Genomic DNA, 12,926 nt, shown 5'->3' with positions numbered 1-12,926 from the left:
AGTTCAGCTAACTTTAATACAGGAAAAGAACTGCGTTCAAATTGGATCAGAAGTTTCATTTTGCCAACTGAGTTAGGTGGAGGGGCAAGGACTTGAGAAATGTTGAACGTGGAGACTAAGTAGACGCCATCCGCAGATTAGCACTGCTGCGATTTCGAATGACTAATATGGAACACATTTGAATTCTTTCTCAATTAAAATTGAAGCAAGCTTTTAGGATTAAGCACCAATGATAACTTACAGACCTGCATACAGTGAAAAGAATGGTCAACAAATGAGTGATAAAATGTTCTCTTGTATTAAATCCAGTTTTTTGTATTGGAATTTTAAAATGTTCACAGGAGACAGAGGTAAATTTCAGCTAAATTGGACAAAGTGACGACTTCACATTCCTTCACAAACTCACATACCTCTTAAGCTGTCGGATTTGCAATGAAAGGGATATTTTCTCATTGTTTAAGACATGAAGTTGATCTTGCAGCTCTTGCACTATTTTTGTTTGCTGGAGAAAAATATACATTATGTTAACATGTAGAAATCAATTTAATACAGCTTTGCAGAGATTCTGTAATGCTATTTTAAGCATACCTTTATCCATTATTTAAGTTTAATCTAAATATTTAAATAGGACATTACCAACTCAAGGGTAAGCATCTTCCAAATCACTTTAAAAACTTTATTTCACAGAAATTCCCTAATTAGAACGTGTAATTGGGTTGCTTATTTAGCAATTAGAATGGAGGTGGTGAGGGGGGGAAAAGATATAAAAGGGACCTACAGGTCAACGTTTTCAGGGAGAGGGTGGTGAGTGTATGGAATGAGCTACCGGAGGAAGCGACGGAGGATGGCACAATGAAAAGGCATTTGGGCGGGTACATGAATTGGAAGGGTTCAGAGAGATATAGGCCAAATGCTGCAAAATTGGATTAGATTAATTTAGGATAGCTGGTCAGCATGGATCAGTTTCCATGCTGTACATGAATAGGACTACAACGAACAGGTAATATCTCTGAATATGAACCAACAGTTCAATGTAAACCTCTACCTTTGGTGAAAACAGCTAGGTAAGTATACAGCACTGCTTGGACCTGAACTCACCCTGATCTGCTTGATCCCACAAGACATCAGGTGTGGGGCTACCAAAAGAACATTTTCTCATTTTCACAATGCAAGGTAGTACTGAGTATACTTATACATTTATGAAAATTACTGACACAAGGGAAACAATTTACTTTTAAACCTTTCCTAAAATAAAGGTGAACGTTTCATTTGATTTAAGTGTTTATTAAATTGCTACCAGCTTAAACTGTATTTCCAAGCCTTAATCTGCTATCCCAACAACATGGTAAATGTAAGAAGCATTAAACTTTGACTGTCACACAGCTGTTCACACAGTGAACTAGTTTCAAAACGTTGACACTGTTCTGCTCAGTTGAAATTTCTCTCACCTCTTCTAATTGCAGTTGCTGTAATGTGGCTGGTTCTTCGACGCTTGGGAGCTCTTCCAAGTCACCCGGCTCCGCTTGAACAGCCACATCCTTCATTTCTTTTGATGAGGTTGCATGGCTGCCATACTCCCGATACATCTGCAACAGGTCTGGCGGTTTCGGAATGTTTAATCCAACATCATCCCACAACTCAAAATCCTAAACAGGTTGAAGAAAAATACTGAAGAATATTTTCCATGGGAGCTTTTCCATCATCATAAATTAAATGCATTACAAAGTATAATATTGATTACACACAAGTGCCTTGTGACAAAATAGAAATTTTTAGTACCTAATCTCACAACTCTACAATAACCAGAGGAAAATGTACATGGTCCTACTTTATTGAAGTTTAAAAATGGAGGACCGGTGATGAATCCTCACCTGGATCAGACATCAACTGCAGGGGCTGTGTTCAAGACATTGATTAAATTAAGCACAGACAAAACATTGGCAGGTATTTTAAGTGATCATGCATTTTTCCTTTTCTTGGCGAGTATAAAGTGTAATGGAAGTTAAACTGCTATAACTGGAGCACCAGGAAAGTTCTGCAACTTGAAGATCAAGTGTTACATATTTTGGTTAACTGTGTGTCATGATGTGCTTCCAAAAAGCAACATTAAGTGAATAACAGAATTTTAAAAAGCTGTAGGCGCCAAGAGAAGCAGAATAGAAAACACATCCAGATGTTGCAGCCAGAAAGAATTTACCTCTCCCTCTCTCTTCACAAACAGAAGTTACAGGAAAAAAAAAGCAAAAAAGAGCTTAAAAGAAGTAATTCATATATGAAAAGACTTATTTTTACTGCTTCCTGAGGGCACCTTTACCATGAAGTATGTAATCCTGTCTTTTTGCACATTACCAGATCTGGAATAGTTTTCTTTCCAGAACATGCTGCTCTCAGAATGATGTCCCAAAAATACTCATGAACCTATCCTCCAGGCTAAATTCACATTTTGCCAATATGATTTGTCTAATCTATATAGATTGCAATCATACACAATCATTCCTTGCAAAAACCATTATTTTCTTCTTGTATATCCCTTCTGCTAGGGGGCATATAAAGAACTTCCACAAATTACTACTTATATTTACTATTTCAGATCGCTACCCAAACTGATTCTTTATCTTTAGAACTGAGGGCTAATTTCTTTCTTAATTAACAAAGGTACCTCATCACCTATTCCCAGGTCCCCGTCCTTCCGAAATGTCATGTACACTTGAATATTCAAATAATTATTTCAAATAATCAGATATAAATGTAGTGGTGATTCTTCCACCAATCATTCTGTTAAGAAATATCATTGAAAGCTTACTGGGAACCTTTACATAAACAAGTGCATTACACATCATAGAAAGAAAACACTGTTCGAATATTAATTAACGATTGCTTTTACATAACGTATACTTGAAATATTACCTGGTCATCATTTTCATCTGAAAAGGTTATTGAGGTGAGTTTGTAATTAATCTTCAATAAATATTCATTCACGAGGAAATTTAATGCTCTTTTTTCAAGAGGTTTAACAGCTTCCTATATATAAAAAAAGAAGAGTGTTTGAGCTCAATAAGGCAAAGCATCTAAGAATATTCTGTGAATGGAAAACATCAAGTTCTTTCCACAAAACAGGAGACCCTAAAAATGCTGGATATAGATTTGCATGCTGGGCTGGAAGGTCTGTTTTCAGATGTTTCATCACCATACTAGGTAACATCTTCAGTGAGTCTCCGGATGAAGCACTGGTGGTGTAGCCTGCTTTGGGTTTGGGTTTCCTTGGTTGGTGATGCCATTTCCTATGGTAACGTCATTTCCTGTTCTTTTTCTCAGGGGGTGGTAAATGGGCTCCAAGTCAATGTGTTTGTTGTTAGCCAGGTTGATGTTCAGGGAAATGACATCACCACAGGAAATGACATCACCAACCCAAGGAAACACAAACTTAAATAGAAATTGGGCTACACCACCTGTGCTTCATCCAGAGGCTCACTGATGTTACCTTTTATGGTGACAAAATGTCTAAAAATGAACCTTCCAGCTCAGCAAGCAAACCTACATCCTGAACCTCAACCTGAGCTACAAATCTTCTCAAAAATTGCTATCTTAAAAGTGCAGAGTTAATTTCTCAAATTTTCAAGCTAGATGAAAGTAGCCAAACAAACTTCACCATTCTACAGATGTTAACCTAAAAATCCTTTATCAGTTATCAAATCCTTTAGCAGTTATCAAAACCTTAGAAATATAATTTCACATTATGATTTCACACTCATATCACTGGAACATGATTAAAAGATAGATGACTCTTTTCCAAAACAGTAGACTCATGACATTATTGATTTGTTTATATAAGGATTTTAAAAATTATTCAAGGGATATGGGTACTTATTGCCCATCCCTAGCAACCCAGAAGGCATCGAGGAGTCAGTCACATTCCTGTGGGTCTGTAGTCATAGGTCAGACCAGGTAAAGATGGCAAGTTTCCTTTCTAAAAAGGAATTAGTGAATCAGATAGGTTCTAACATTGACAATGCTTTTGTGGTCACCATTAGATGCTTAATTCCAGATTTTGTTTTGAAAACCAAATTCAAATCACATCTCCTCCCATGGCAGGATTTGAACCCACACCCCCAGAACATTATCTTGATCTCTGAAATAATAGTCTAGCAATAATACCATCAACCTCCTAATCACCTGATGTAGCTGCACAGTAACTTTTTGTGATTCATCCAATTTTCTCCAGATTGTGGGGTTCTGCAAACTCTCTCCATTGAAACAGAAGCTGCTTTTCTGTTCTTTTCGACAAAGTAAATCTAGCAGACTTAGATTCAATATCATCATATCATTAATATAGATTGTGAATAGTCGAGGCCCCAGCACTGCTCCCTGTGAGCAGTGGTAATCAAAAACCAAGATTTCCATTAGTTACAGCTTGCCAACATAAAAAAAAGAGCCAATCATCTCTATTCGCTGCCTGTTAGTCAACTAATCCTCTTTCCATGCTAAAATGTTGACCCTCCTGTCCTTGCAACAGGACCTCATATTTTATGCAGTAACCTTTGAAAATGTCTCGAAATCCATGCATACCACATTCAAGGGTTTCCCTTCGTCCATACTGTTTGTTGCATTCCTTAAAGAACTCTAGTAAATTATCAAATGAGATTTGCCTTTCACAAAACCATGTTGACTCTGCCTGATTGTTTTGAGATTTAAGTGTCCTGCTATAACCACACTAATAAGATTCCAGCATTTTGTCTATGACAGATATCAAGCAAACTGATCTGTAGCTCAAATAAAGCCAAAACTACGGGTGCTGGAACTCAAAACAAAAACAGAAAATGTTGGAGAAACTCAACAGGTCTGGCAGCTTCAGTAGAAAGGAACAGAGTTAATGTTTTGAGTCCAATGACCATTTATCAGTTCTGATGAAGGGTGACTAGACTCTAAATTATAACTCCTGTTTTTCTAACATTTGGAAAATTAAAACCATGCATCTACTATCTCAGTAGCAACTTCTTTTATGTTAAGATGCAGGCCATCAGGTCCTAGTGAGTCGACAGCCTTCAGTTCTAGTTTGTTGGTGATTGTAACTATTCGAAGTCCTTCCCTTCATTTTGTTTTTTGGCTTACAAGAATTTCTGGGACATTTTTTATGTCCTCAAGAGTGAAAACAAAATCTGCATGCTTCTACCAATTCGAATTATTACCATTGATAATTCCCCAGGCTCACTGTAGAGACCAAGACTCACCTTACTTTCTTTAAGAAACATACAACCCTGGCTTCTTTAACTACAACTTTACATATTTTTGTAAAAATGCACTGTAAACATATCGATTCAATTTTATTTAATCTCGTTAAAGTGGAAGTAAATGGCAAATAATCAAAAACCAAGATTTAGCTCAAGAAGGGCTCCGTTTGATGTGGGTTTGATGCAGAATATTAGAACAATTATTGCTCCATTAAGAAATGGAATGTCTTGGACCTTATAGAATCATTCTACACAATCGTACAGAACAGAACAAAGGCAGAAGGCCCACTGTGCCTATGTTGCTTCTTGAAAGATGGACCCAATTAGTCCCATTCCCTCAATACTACTCCACAGTCCTGTAAATATATACTCTTCAATTATTATTGAATTCCCTTTTGAAAGTTACTCTTGTACCCATTTTCACCAATCTGTTAGGCAGTGAATTGCAATCATAATTTGCTGTATAAAAATAATTTCTCCTCATCTACCCCTGGCTCTCTTGCCGATTATCATAAAGCTGCGTCCTTGGGTTAATGACTCCCCTGCTGGTGGAATATATTACTCATTTACTTATTCAACTTCATCAATTTTGGTCACCGTAAATCTCGTTAATCTCTCTCAGGCCTTACATCGTAGGAACAGTTTTTGAATACAAATTTAAAATACTACATCCAAAAGTACTATACACACATTAAAAATGGTAAAAGGAAAACAAGAACAAGATCAACCCAATAGAAGATGCCATTATAATTTTGAGAATTGAAATTTAACAATCAGAATGAGTGTCTTGGAGATTACAAAGTGCTCAGTTTGCACCACTGATCATACTCAATGCTTTATCTAATACAGTGCATCGCTTCATATTTTAGAAAACAGTTCAGATTACACAGATGAAAAGGCAATTTGAAATACAAGTGAACTTCAACAATCAAATCAATACAACATTCTTTGCTTTATGCATTCCAGTTAGATCACAGAAATTTAACATTATTAAAGATGGGTTACTTCTGGAATCCCAAATAACAAGTATGCTAAAATGTTGACCCTCCCCCCTTCTTACATCAGGGCTTCTTATTTTGCGCAGTGACCTTTGCAAATGCCAGCAAAGGAGAAAAAAGGCAACAGTGCTTTCTAGGAATCAAGGAGAAAAAGTTTAATTTATAATTCAGATGAGTGACAAGAATCTTAATGCTTAGACTTTTTGAGAACTAACTGAACACAAGCAAGGAAATGTATGAGGAAAACATGTAGAGTGACAGACTGTATGTGGGAATCAGACTTGTGGGAAATATAACTTGTCCACAACTAAAAATGTTTGCCACATCCTTATTCTTGCTGTTGGCCTTTGATGTGGCAAAATCAAGAGGCTACAGTAGACTCTACATTAGCAAATATTGTTGAGAATTGCAATGTGCCAAATCATTGAAGCTGTTCAGGTACCTCTGTTGATTGCAACTCAACAGAATGTAATATTACAGCAGTTAATTATAATTACAGACACAAAATATCAAGGATAAACTGAGAAAAGACAATGTTGGTATGAATGGACACTACATATCTCTGTATGCAACCAAGAAAATTTAGGAATTTATCATAGGATAGACAAAGCATATTTCAACAATGTTTTCAGACACAAACAATTCACTTGAAAGGAGCATGGATCAATACTCTCTTATTAACCCCACCAATTAAGAACACCTTTATGCCAAACACAACAAATCCAGGTATTCAAACACAAAAAAAACTGATCCAAGAAAGTATTTTACTTCCTCTGGTAGTATCAAGCTTTCCAATAAAATAAAACTCATTTGCTTTGCCCCCCTCAAAATCTTACCTGAATTTCAGGGCTGGATTTATAATTTTTCCGTTCCTGTAAAGGAACATCATTCTCTGTGAAGGCTGAAAAAGCAAAAGTAGATTAACACGAATGTTAAATGTTCTAGGTTTGATTATGCATTATGAAAGCAGAAAGAGAAGAAAGTATAATGTACACCACCTGCAGCTTGTGTCAGGTTGGCACGAAGGGACTGAATGGTCTCCTTGGCTTTCCGTAGTTCAAATTCCAGGACTGGACAGGGATTGTATTAAACACACAGAGGAATCCAACCAAGAAAAAGGGAAAATAAAAACAAGGATGGGTGTGAAATAAAAGAAAAAACAGTTTTGAAAACAGAACGCATGCAACTTATGGAATCTTGTGAATACATGCAGCAGAGTTTGCATCAGAACAGCTTGGTGAAATTTTTTCCATACTTTCATATACTTAATGCAATTTATCCAAATCTTAAATTTGTTTCTAAGAGGAAAGGGAGCTTCTTAATGAAAACAGTAAAATGATATCACGGAGAAAAAAATTTATCCTGGTTAAATTGCACAAAAATATATTGAAGCCTCAAGTAGTGTAGTTATACTTAATCCCTATAGCAACTATTGGCAAATAATACAAAAGTTACAGGGAATTATCAAGTTAAGCTGACAAAAGAAAAAAGATGCAATGAAAGCTGAGCAAGATATTCCAATTTGAATTAAAATACATTAGAGATAATCCCAGTAGGTATAACTACAGCAGCAACTGCAAAAGTAAAAAAAGGCTAAACAAGAGTTCCTTTATAACAATCCTAAAGGAAAGGTGAAGGCACACAACACAACAGGAAAACATTTCACAATAAGCCTTTTCATTTGGAGAACACAAGACCCTATGCATAATTACCACCAGTAAATAGATATTATGAAATTTAGAGTACAAATGTGATGACACGGTCTCACGCTTTCTTGTACTCAACAGGTTCTGTATATCCATAGCACTGGTACTGGTTCCAGTGTCATTTACTTTATACAATGCGGTGCAGTGTTCTGGAGACTCTGCAGTTTTCTCAAATTTTCTAATAACTAAAACCTTCAATAACAAGCAGGACCACTTTTGGATGGGTAATTTCACCAGCTGGAATGCTAAAAGTAGATTGAATAACCCTCTCCTGCTGTTGTCCCCTGTAGCACACTGGTGAGCATAGAGGTTCAAGGAAGGTAGGCATGACTAACAAATCTTGTGGACATACTGTGCCACCATTCCAAATATACATTTTTAAACTTCTAGTCTAAGCTTGCACTTTGTCAAGAAAATGACCAGGCTGACTTTCAGTTTTAGTTGTATGGGCTTGCTCCATTTTTGGAACCAGACAGTGGAAGCTCAGTGTTTTCAAACTTAGTCCCATTTAGCTTCTGCTGAAGTCTTTGCACTTCCATTGTTGGTTTTGGATCTAACAGATTGCAATTAGCTGCATACTGGTTAAGGTACAATGGTACTGCTTGCATCCTTATTATGGCATTATCAAGATAAATTTTGTAGCTGACACCTCCCATTCCACCAACTTAGACAATACATTATCTTCTGAAAGGCTTGTCTGGCAATAAGTTGCCAAGTATCATTCACTCACGAGTAGGACAAGAACATAGTGCAATTGAACAAGGTATGATCATACTCCATTTTGTAACACATTCTCATTAAGGATAAGACTGCATATTTTCAAATTGCCAAGAAAACCCAAATTTAGCTTTGTCACAAGATACTGCTATCTTGCATATGCAAAATTGTGAGCTTTACTCTTTCGGTATGACACATACTTATGTTTCCAGCCATGATGAGGAAGATGTATCTTACAATTTACAGCTTCACGAGAAACAGTGAATGGGAGACCTCAGGTTGGAGGTCATTTTTCATTGAATTTATAATTTTCAACTGTCATATTAAATGGTTTACAATTTAGTACAAATATCTTATTGTTGGACAAAAAACAACCTTTATACAAGTCGTTGTGTGACAATGAATTCTTTGTGGGTATTAATTAAATAATAATTTTCAAATAGATAGTAGCTGCTGATATACCAGCTAGAAGCTCACTGATTACTTAATTCTAGTCACAAACAAAGCAAGGCAAAACATTTAATTGTGTCTCCGAGGAAGGGTGGGTGCCAAAGAAGAATACTCATGGTAAATTATGGAAAATGTTATGCTCCAATTGGCCCAATTGTTTTAATTGCTTTTTAAAATATTACTTTACATTCTTTAGAGTAGTAACCTATTGGAGGTTGAATAATATAGTAATAAATGGGTTTCAGGAAATACATGCATTTATCAACTGAAAGTGGATTTGAAATTACCAAAGTAGTTCACACAAAAAGAACCTATTTTGCGTTCAGATTCAAGTACAGCAGTCAGCTCCTTAGTAAGTGTAAAGAAACAATTAATTGACATTCATAATTTATACAGTTTAAGTTTTCACAGGTTTTAGTTGAATTTTTTTGAAACCTCCTCAAAGGCCTGTAGCCATATTCAATTATTGAAACTCCCAATATAGAGGAGTTCACCCTGGGGGCTGTGACCACAAAATCAGCTTTAAAAACAGTACAAAAGTTGGTAAAAACTCAAATTGTGCTCAAGATTCTGTAACCCTTTTGAATGAGGTATACCAACAGGAGATTGATTTTATTTTAAAAAATGTAATTGAGTGAAAACTCCAGATCAAAATACTTATTGGAACAGCAACCTGCATCCCTATGCACAATAGGCAACAGGACCATAATCAATCTTACACAATACAAAGATTTTATTTGACTAAAAAACTGCAAATACCAGTTAGCATTCATTAGATCGTCTGTTCAGATATTTCTTGTTGCACAACAGTTGCCTGAAGGTACCTCAATTGCAAGACCATATAAAGAATGAGAAAAGACAAATCTGCCTGCCACATTTAATACCCAATTATCATAACTATAATGTCAGGAACTTCCATCACACACAAACCCAACTGAAAAGGTTACCATTATATTTTTCCCCACCTCTCCTGCAAAAAGAAAAGCAGTATTGTTCATTTCTCTATTGATATTAAACTCCTGTCAACCACAACTGTGTACGTTTAACCGACATCTTATTAAAAGCAAAACAGAAAATCACTGCTGAAACAAAAACACAGTATGGAAAAAAATTCACAGTTTAAAATTGCCAACGAATCATAAAATTTCAGTTTGGATCGAAAACAAAATTATCTAATTTGGTCTTGAAATGTGCTGACATAATGTTATGTATGCACAGATCAAGAGCTGATAGAGATACAAGCATGGGCTACATAGTATTCTAATGCATTGTTGATCTGCAACTCCATATGGAATGCAAATAGTGATTGGAGATTTGGAAGATCAAACCTGCTTTGCTGAAAGTTACTCAGTCTTGGACATTACTTTGTGATCAACCATGTCTTACTTTCTTGCTGTCCCATTCTTGCCAGTCCATCAGAGCAAATGCACTTTGCTAACATTAACTGAAAACTTTGCAATCCACTTTGTAATCCACTTTGCAAAAATGGTATCGAGACAGACTGACTTGGAGATACTTGCAGTCACTGTGACTGCTTTTAGAAATTAACATCAGCTTTATTTCAATCCTGCAAACTTGACTGGAGGCAAAGGAGGATCAGAAATTGAGACACATTCTCCACCACTGGCATGCTCAAGTTGGCTAAATCTGAACTCTAGAATTCCCGCTCTAGATCTCTCTGCTTCTCCTACACCTTTAAGATGTTCCTAAAATGCCATGCTTGACCAAATGTCTGCTCATCTATTCTACAATGTCATTATTGAATATTTGAAATGGAACTGCATAATGTTCTTGTGACAAGTCTTGGGAGAGTGTGCTGTAATTGAAGTGTTTATATAGATGTAAGTTATTAATCGCTTCTGGTAGCATTTACCCAATTTTCCTCAAGTCAACTTTAATGAACAGGAAGGTTAGCAGTCCTGCTATATTCCTTATACAGTAGGAAAGTTGCTGGCTGGTTGAGTCAACAATGCAGCTTTAGCATGAAATTACTCATTTTAGCCTCAACGCCAAGAGAATTTTTGGAAATCTTTCTCTTGAACACACACACATACAGTAAATAAACCAACAGATGTGCTGTTTTCCAAGTTGTGAGTATTATCTTAATCACATTGAATAACTGCCATCAATGACAGTTTTGGGGATTGAGAAGTTGGAGTTAGTTTGATTGGAGTTTGATGAGAAATGGTGGGAAGGAAAAGAAGGTTGACAGGGAGTAGAAAATATTGCAGCAAATTGGAGTACAGATTAGTAGTGGCCAGCAGAGAAGTTGGAGTGGAGATAGGTGAAGAATTAATTTGCTTATGTTTCTACAACACCCTCGAGTAGTCCCTTTAAAAGGTGCATTGTTTAGGCTATGGTCAAACTGCAAGACTATCTGGAGCATGCAAATGCTCCAGCCAACTTCCCATATATTTTGTAAGAGTCCTGAAGCACATGTAGGACTCTTTCTCACATATTTAAATATCATGATGAGAATCAATATGATAGCAGTTATGTTGCCAGTTCAGACTTAATACAAGTCCTTTACATTTACATTTGAAAGAAAAGGTGAAATGCAAACTATTTCTGACCATTTCATGATTGTGGCCCAACTGTCGGGATGTCCGATTAGGCCCACCACATAAAATGAAAGACACCTCAATCCTGAATTAGCTCAAATTATTGCTAAGGTGAAATTTCAACTTAATCAAAACTACCTTAAAGTAGTAAAAATACTTTATATATCTGGAACATTTCAAAGTTTTGAAATTTCTTGGAAAGTTTGCTTTGATGCAAAGTGCCATTGATGTACGCTGTCCTAAGGAAATTTCATACCAGGAGTCTCCTAACCTAAAGGGAAAATAATTCACGTTTTCTTTTACTTTCATACTGGCATTCATCACCGAAAGTTCTGAATAATAAATATCCTTTAAACTCCTTTCATTAATATTGCAAGTAATTTACCTTTTATTTTGCTAGTTGGAATCAGTCTTTGGAATGGAAGAGGGTTTGAAAAAAGATGAATTAATTCTCATAATTCAAATAAATTTGTCAACTTTAAAGATTAGTTTAACTTACTACTTGGTTTTAAAACAGAATAATTCCAATTGTCAAAATGTTTTATATGTTTTCTTTTCCATATAAGAAGTTATTACGATGAATGCACTATCATATGTATTTGACTGGGAAACGTGGGACTGCAAGTAAAGTTGTACTCAAATTGCAAATGCTTCCAATATTCAGAGACATATAATTTCCTACAAGAAAACGCAAACTTGCGTTTGGTGCTTTTCACAGCCACAGGGTATGTCAACGTTTTACTGCCAAGGAGGTTTTTTTGAAGCATAGTCACTATCGCAATGCAAGCAACTTAGAAGTCAATTTGTATGTATCAAGCTCTGACTAACACAATATGATAATAACCAAAAAGTCTATTTTTATGATGTGATTTGAGTGACATATTGGCTAGTACACTAAGATAACTTCCTTACTCGTCTGCCACGTTCTGCCATGGGATTTTTCTTTTGGTTGACTTCACAGCAGAGGGGACCTCAATTCAGCAAAAGAAAGCAGCACCTCCAATCATGCAGAATACTCTCAGTCTTACAGTAGAAGCTTTTGAATTTTGTTCTTAAACCCCGAATTGGGACATGAATCCACAAGTGAGAGTGTTACCAACTAGGATCAGTGACAGCAATCAGGAATCTGGATTGTGGTTCTGTTTTTATTTTAGCCTGAGTAAGCTGTTAGTTTAAATTATTAAACAGATCCACAAGTTACATATACATCAACTAAACAGCAACTTGGAAATTGTTTTATGCTGTAACTGAATGACTTTGAAGAAA

At 36.0% G+C, this 12,926-nt stretch overlaps 1 protein-coding gene across 5 annotated transcripts in view; it reads right to left on the bottom strand.

Moving 5' to 3' along the window:
* relch (RAB11 binding and LisH domain, coiled-coil and HEAT repeat containing) overlaps nucleotides 1–12,926 on the bottom strand; it is a 93,655-nt gene that overhangs the window by 58,605 nt on the left and 22,124 nt on the right. For 3 of the 5 annotated variants that reach the window (XR_011954994.1, XM_072560342.1, XM_072560343.1), the window contains exons 3-7: nucleotides 7,225–7,296; nucleotides 7,063–7,127; nucleotides 2,908–3,021; nucleotides 1,449–1,646; nucleotides 411–502 (exon numbers count right to left, since the gene is read on the bottom strand). Coding sequence is in view for 4 of the 5 variants with exons in the window: in XM_072560342.1 (XP_072416443.1) it covers nucleotides 411–502; nucleotides 1,449–1,646; nucleotides 2,908–3,021; nucleotides 7,063–7,127; nucleotides 7,225–7,296 (541 nt within the window). In the remaining variant the exon portion in view is untranslated. The remainder of the gene's footprint in view (nucleotides 1–410; nucleotides 503–1,448; nucleotides 1,647–2,907; nucleotides 3,022–7,062; nucleotides 7,128–7,224; nucleotides 7,297–12,926) is intronic. The other 2 variants (XM_072560344.1, XM_072560345.1) reach the window with 2 other exon arrangements.

Source organism: Chiloscyllium punctatum, chromosome 41 (assembly GCF_047496795.1).
Source record: "Chiloscyllium punctatum isolate Juve2018m chromosome 41, sChiPun1.3, whole genome shotgun sequence".
NCBI classification, from domain to species: Eukaryota; Metazoa; Chordata; class Chondrichthyes; order Orectolobiformes; family Hemiscylliidae; genus Chiloscyllium; species Chiloscyllium punctatum.
Note: the sequence above shows the minus strand (reverse complement) of the source record. Positions and strands in the feature narration are given on the sequence as shown.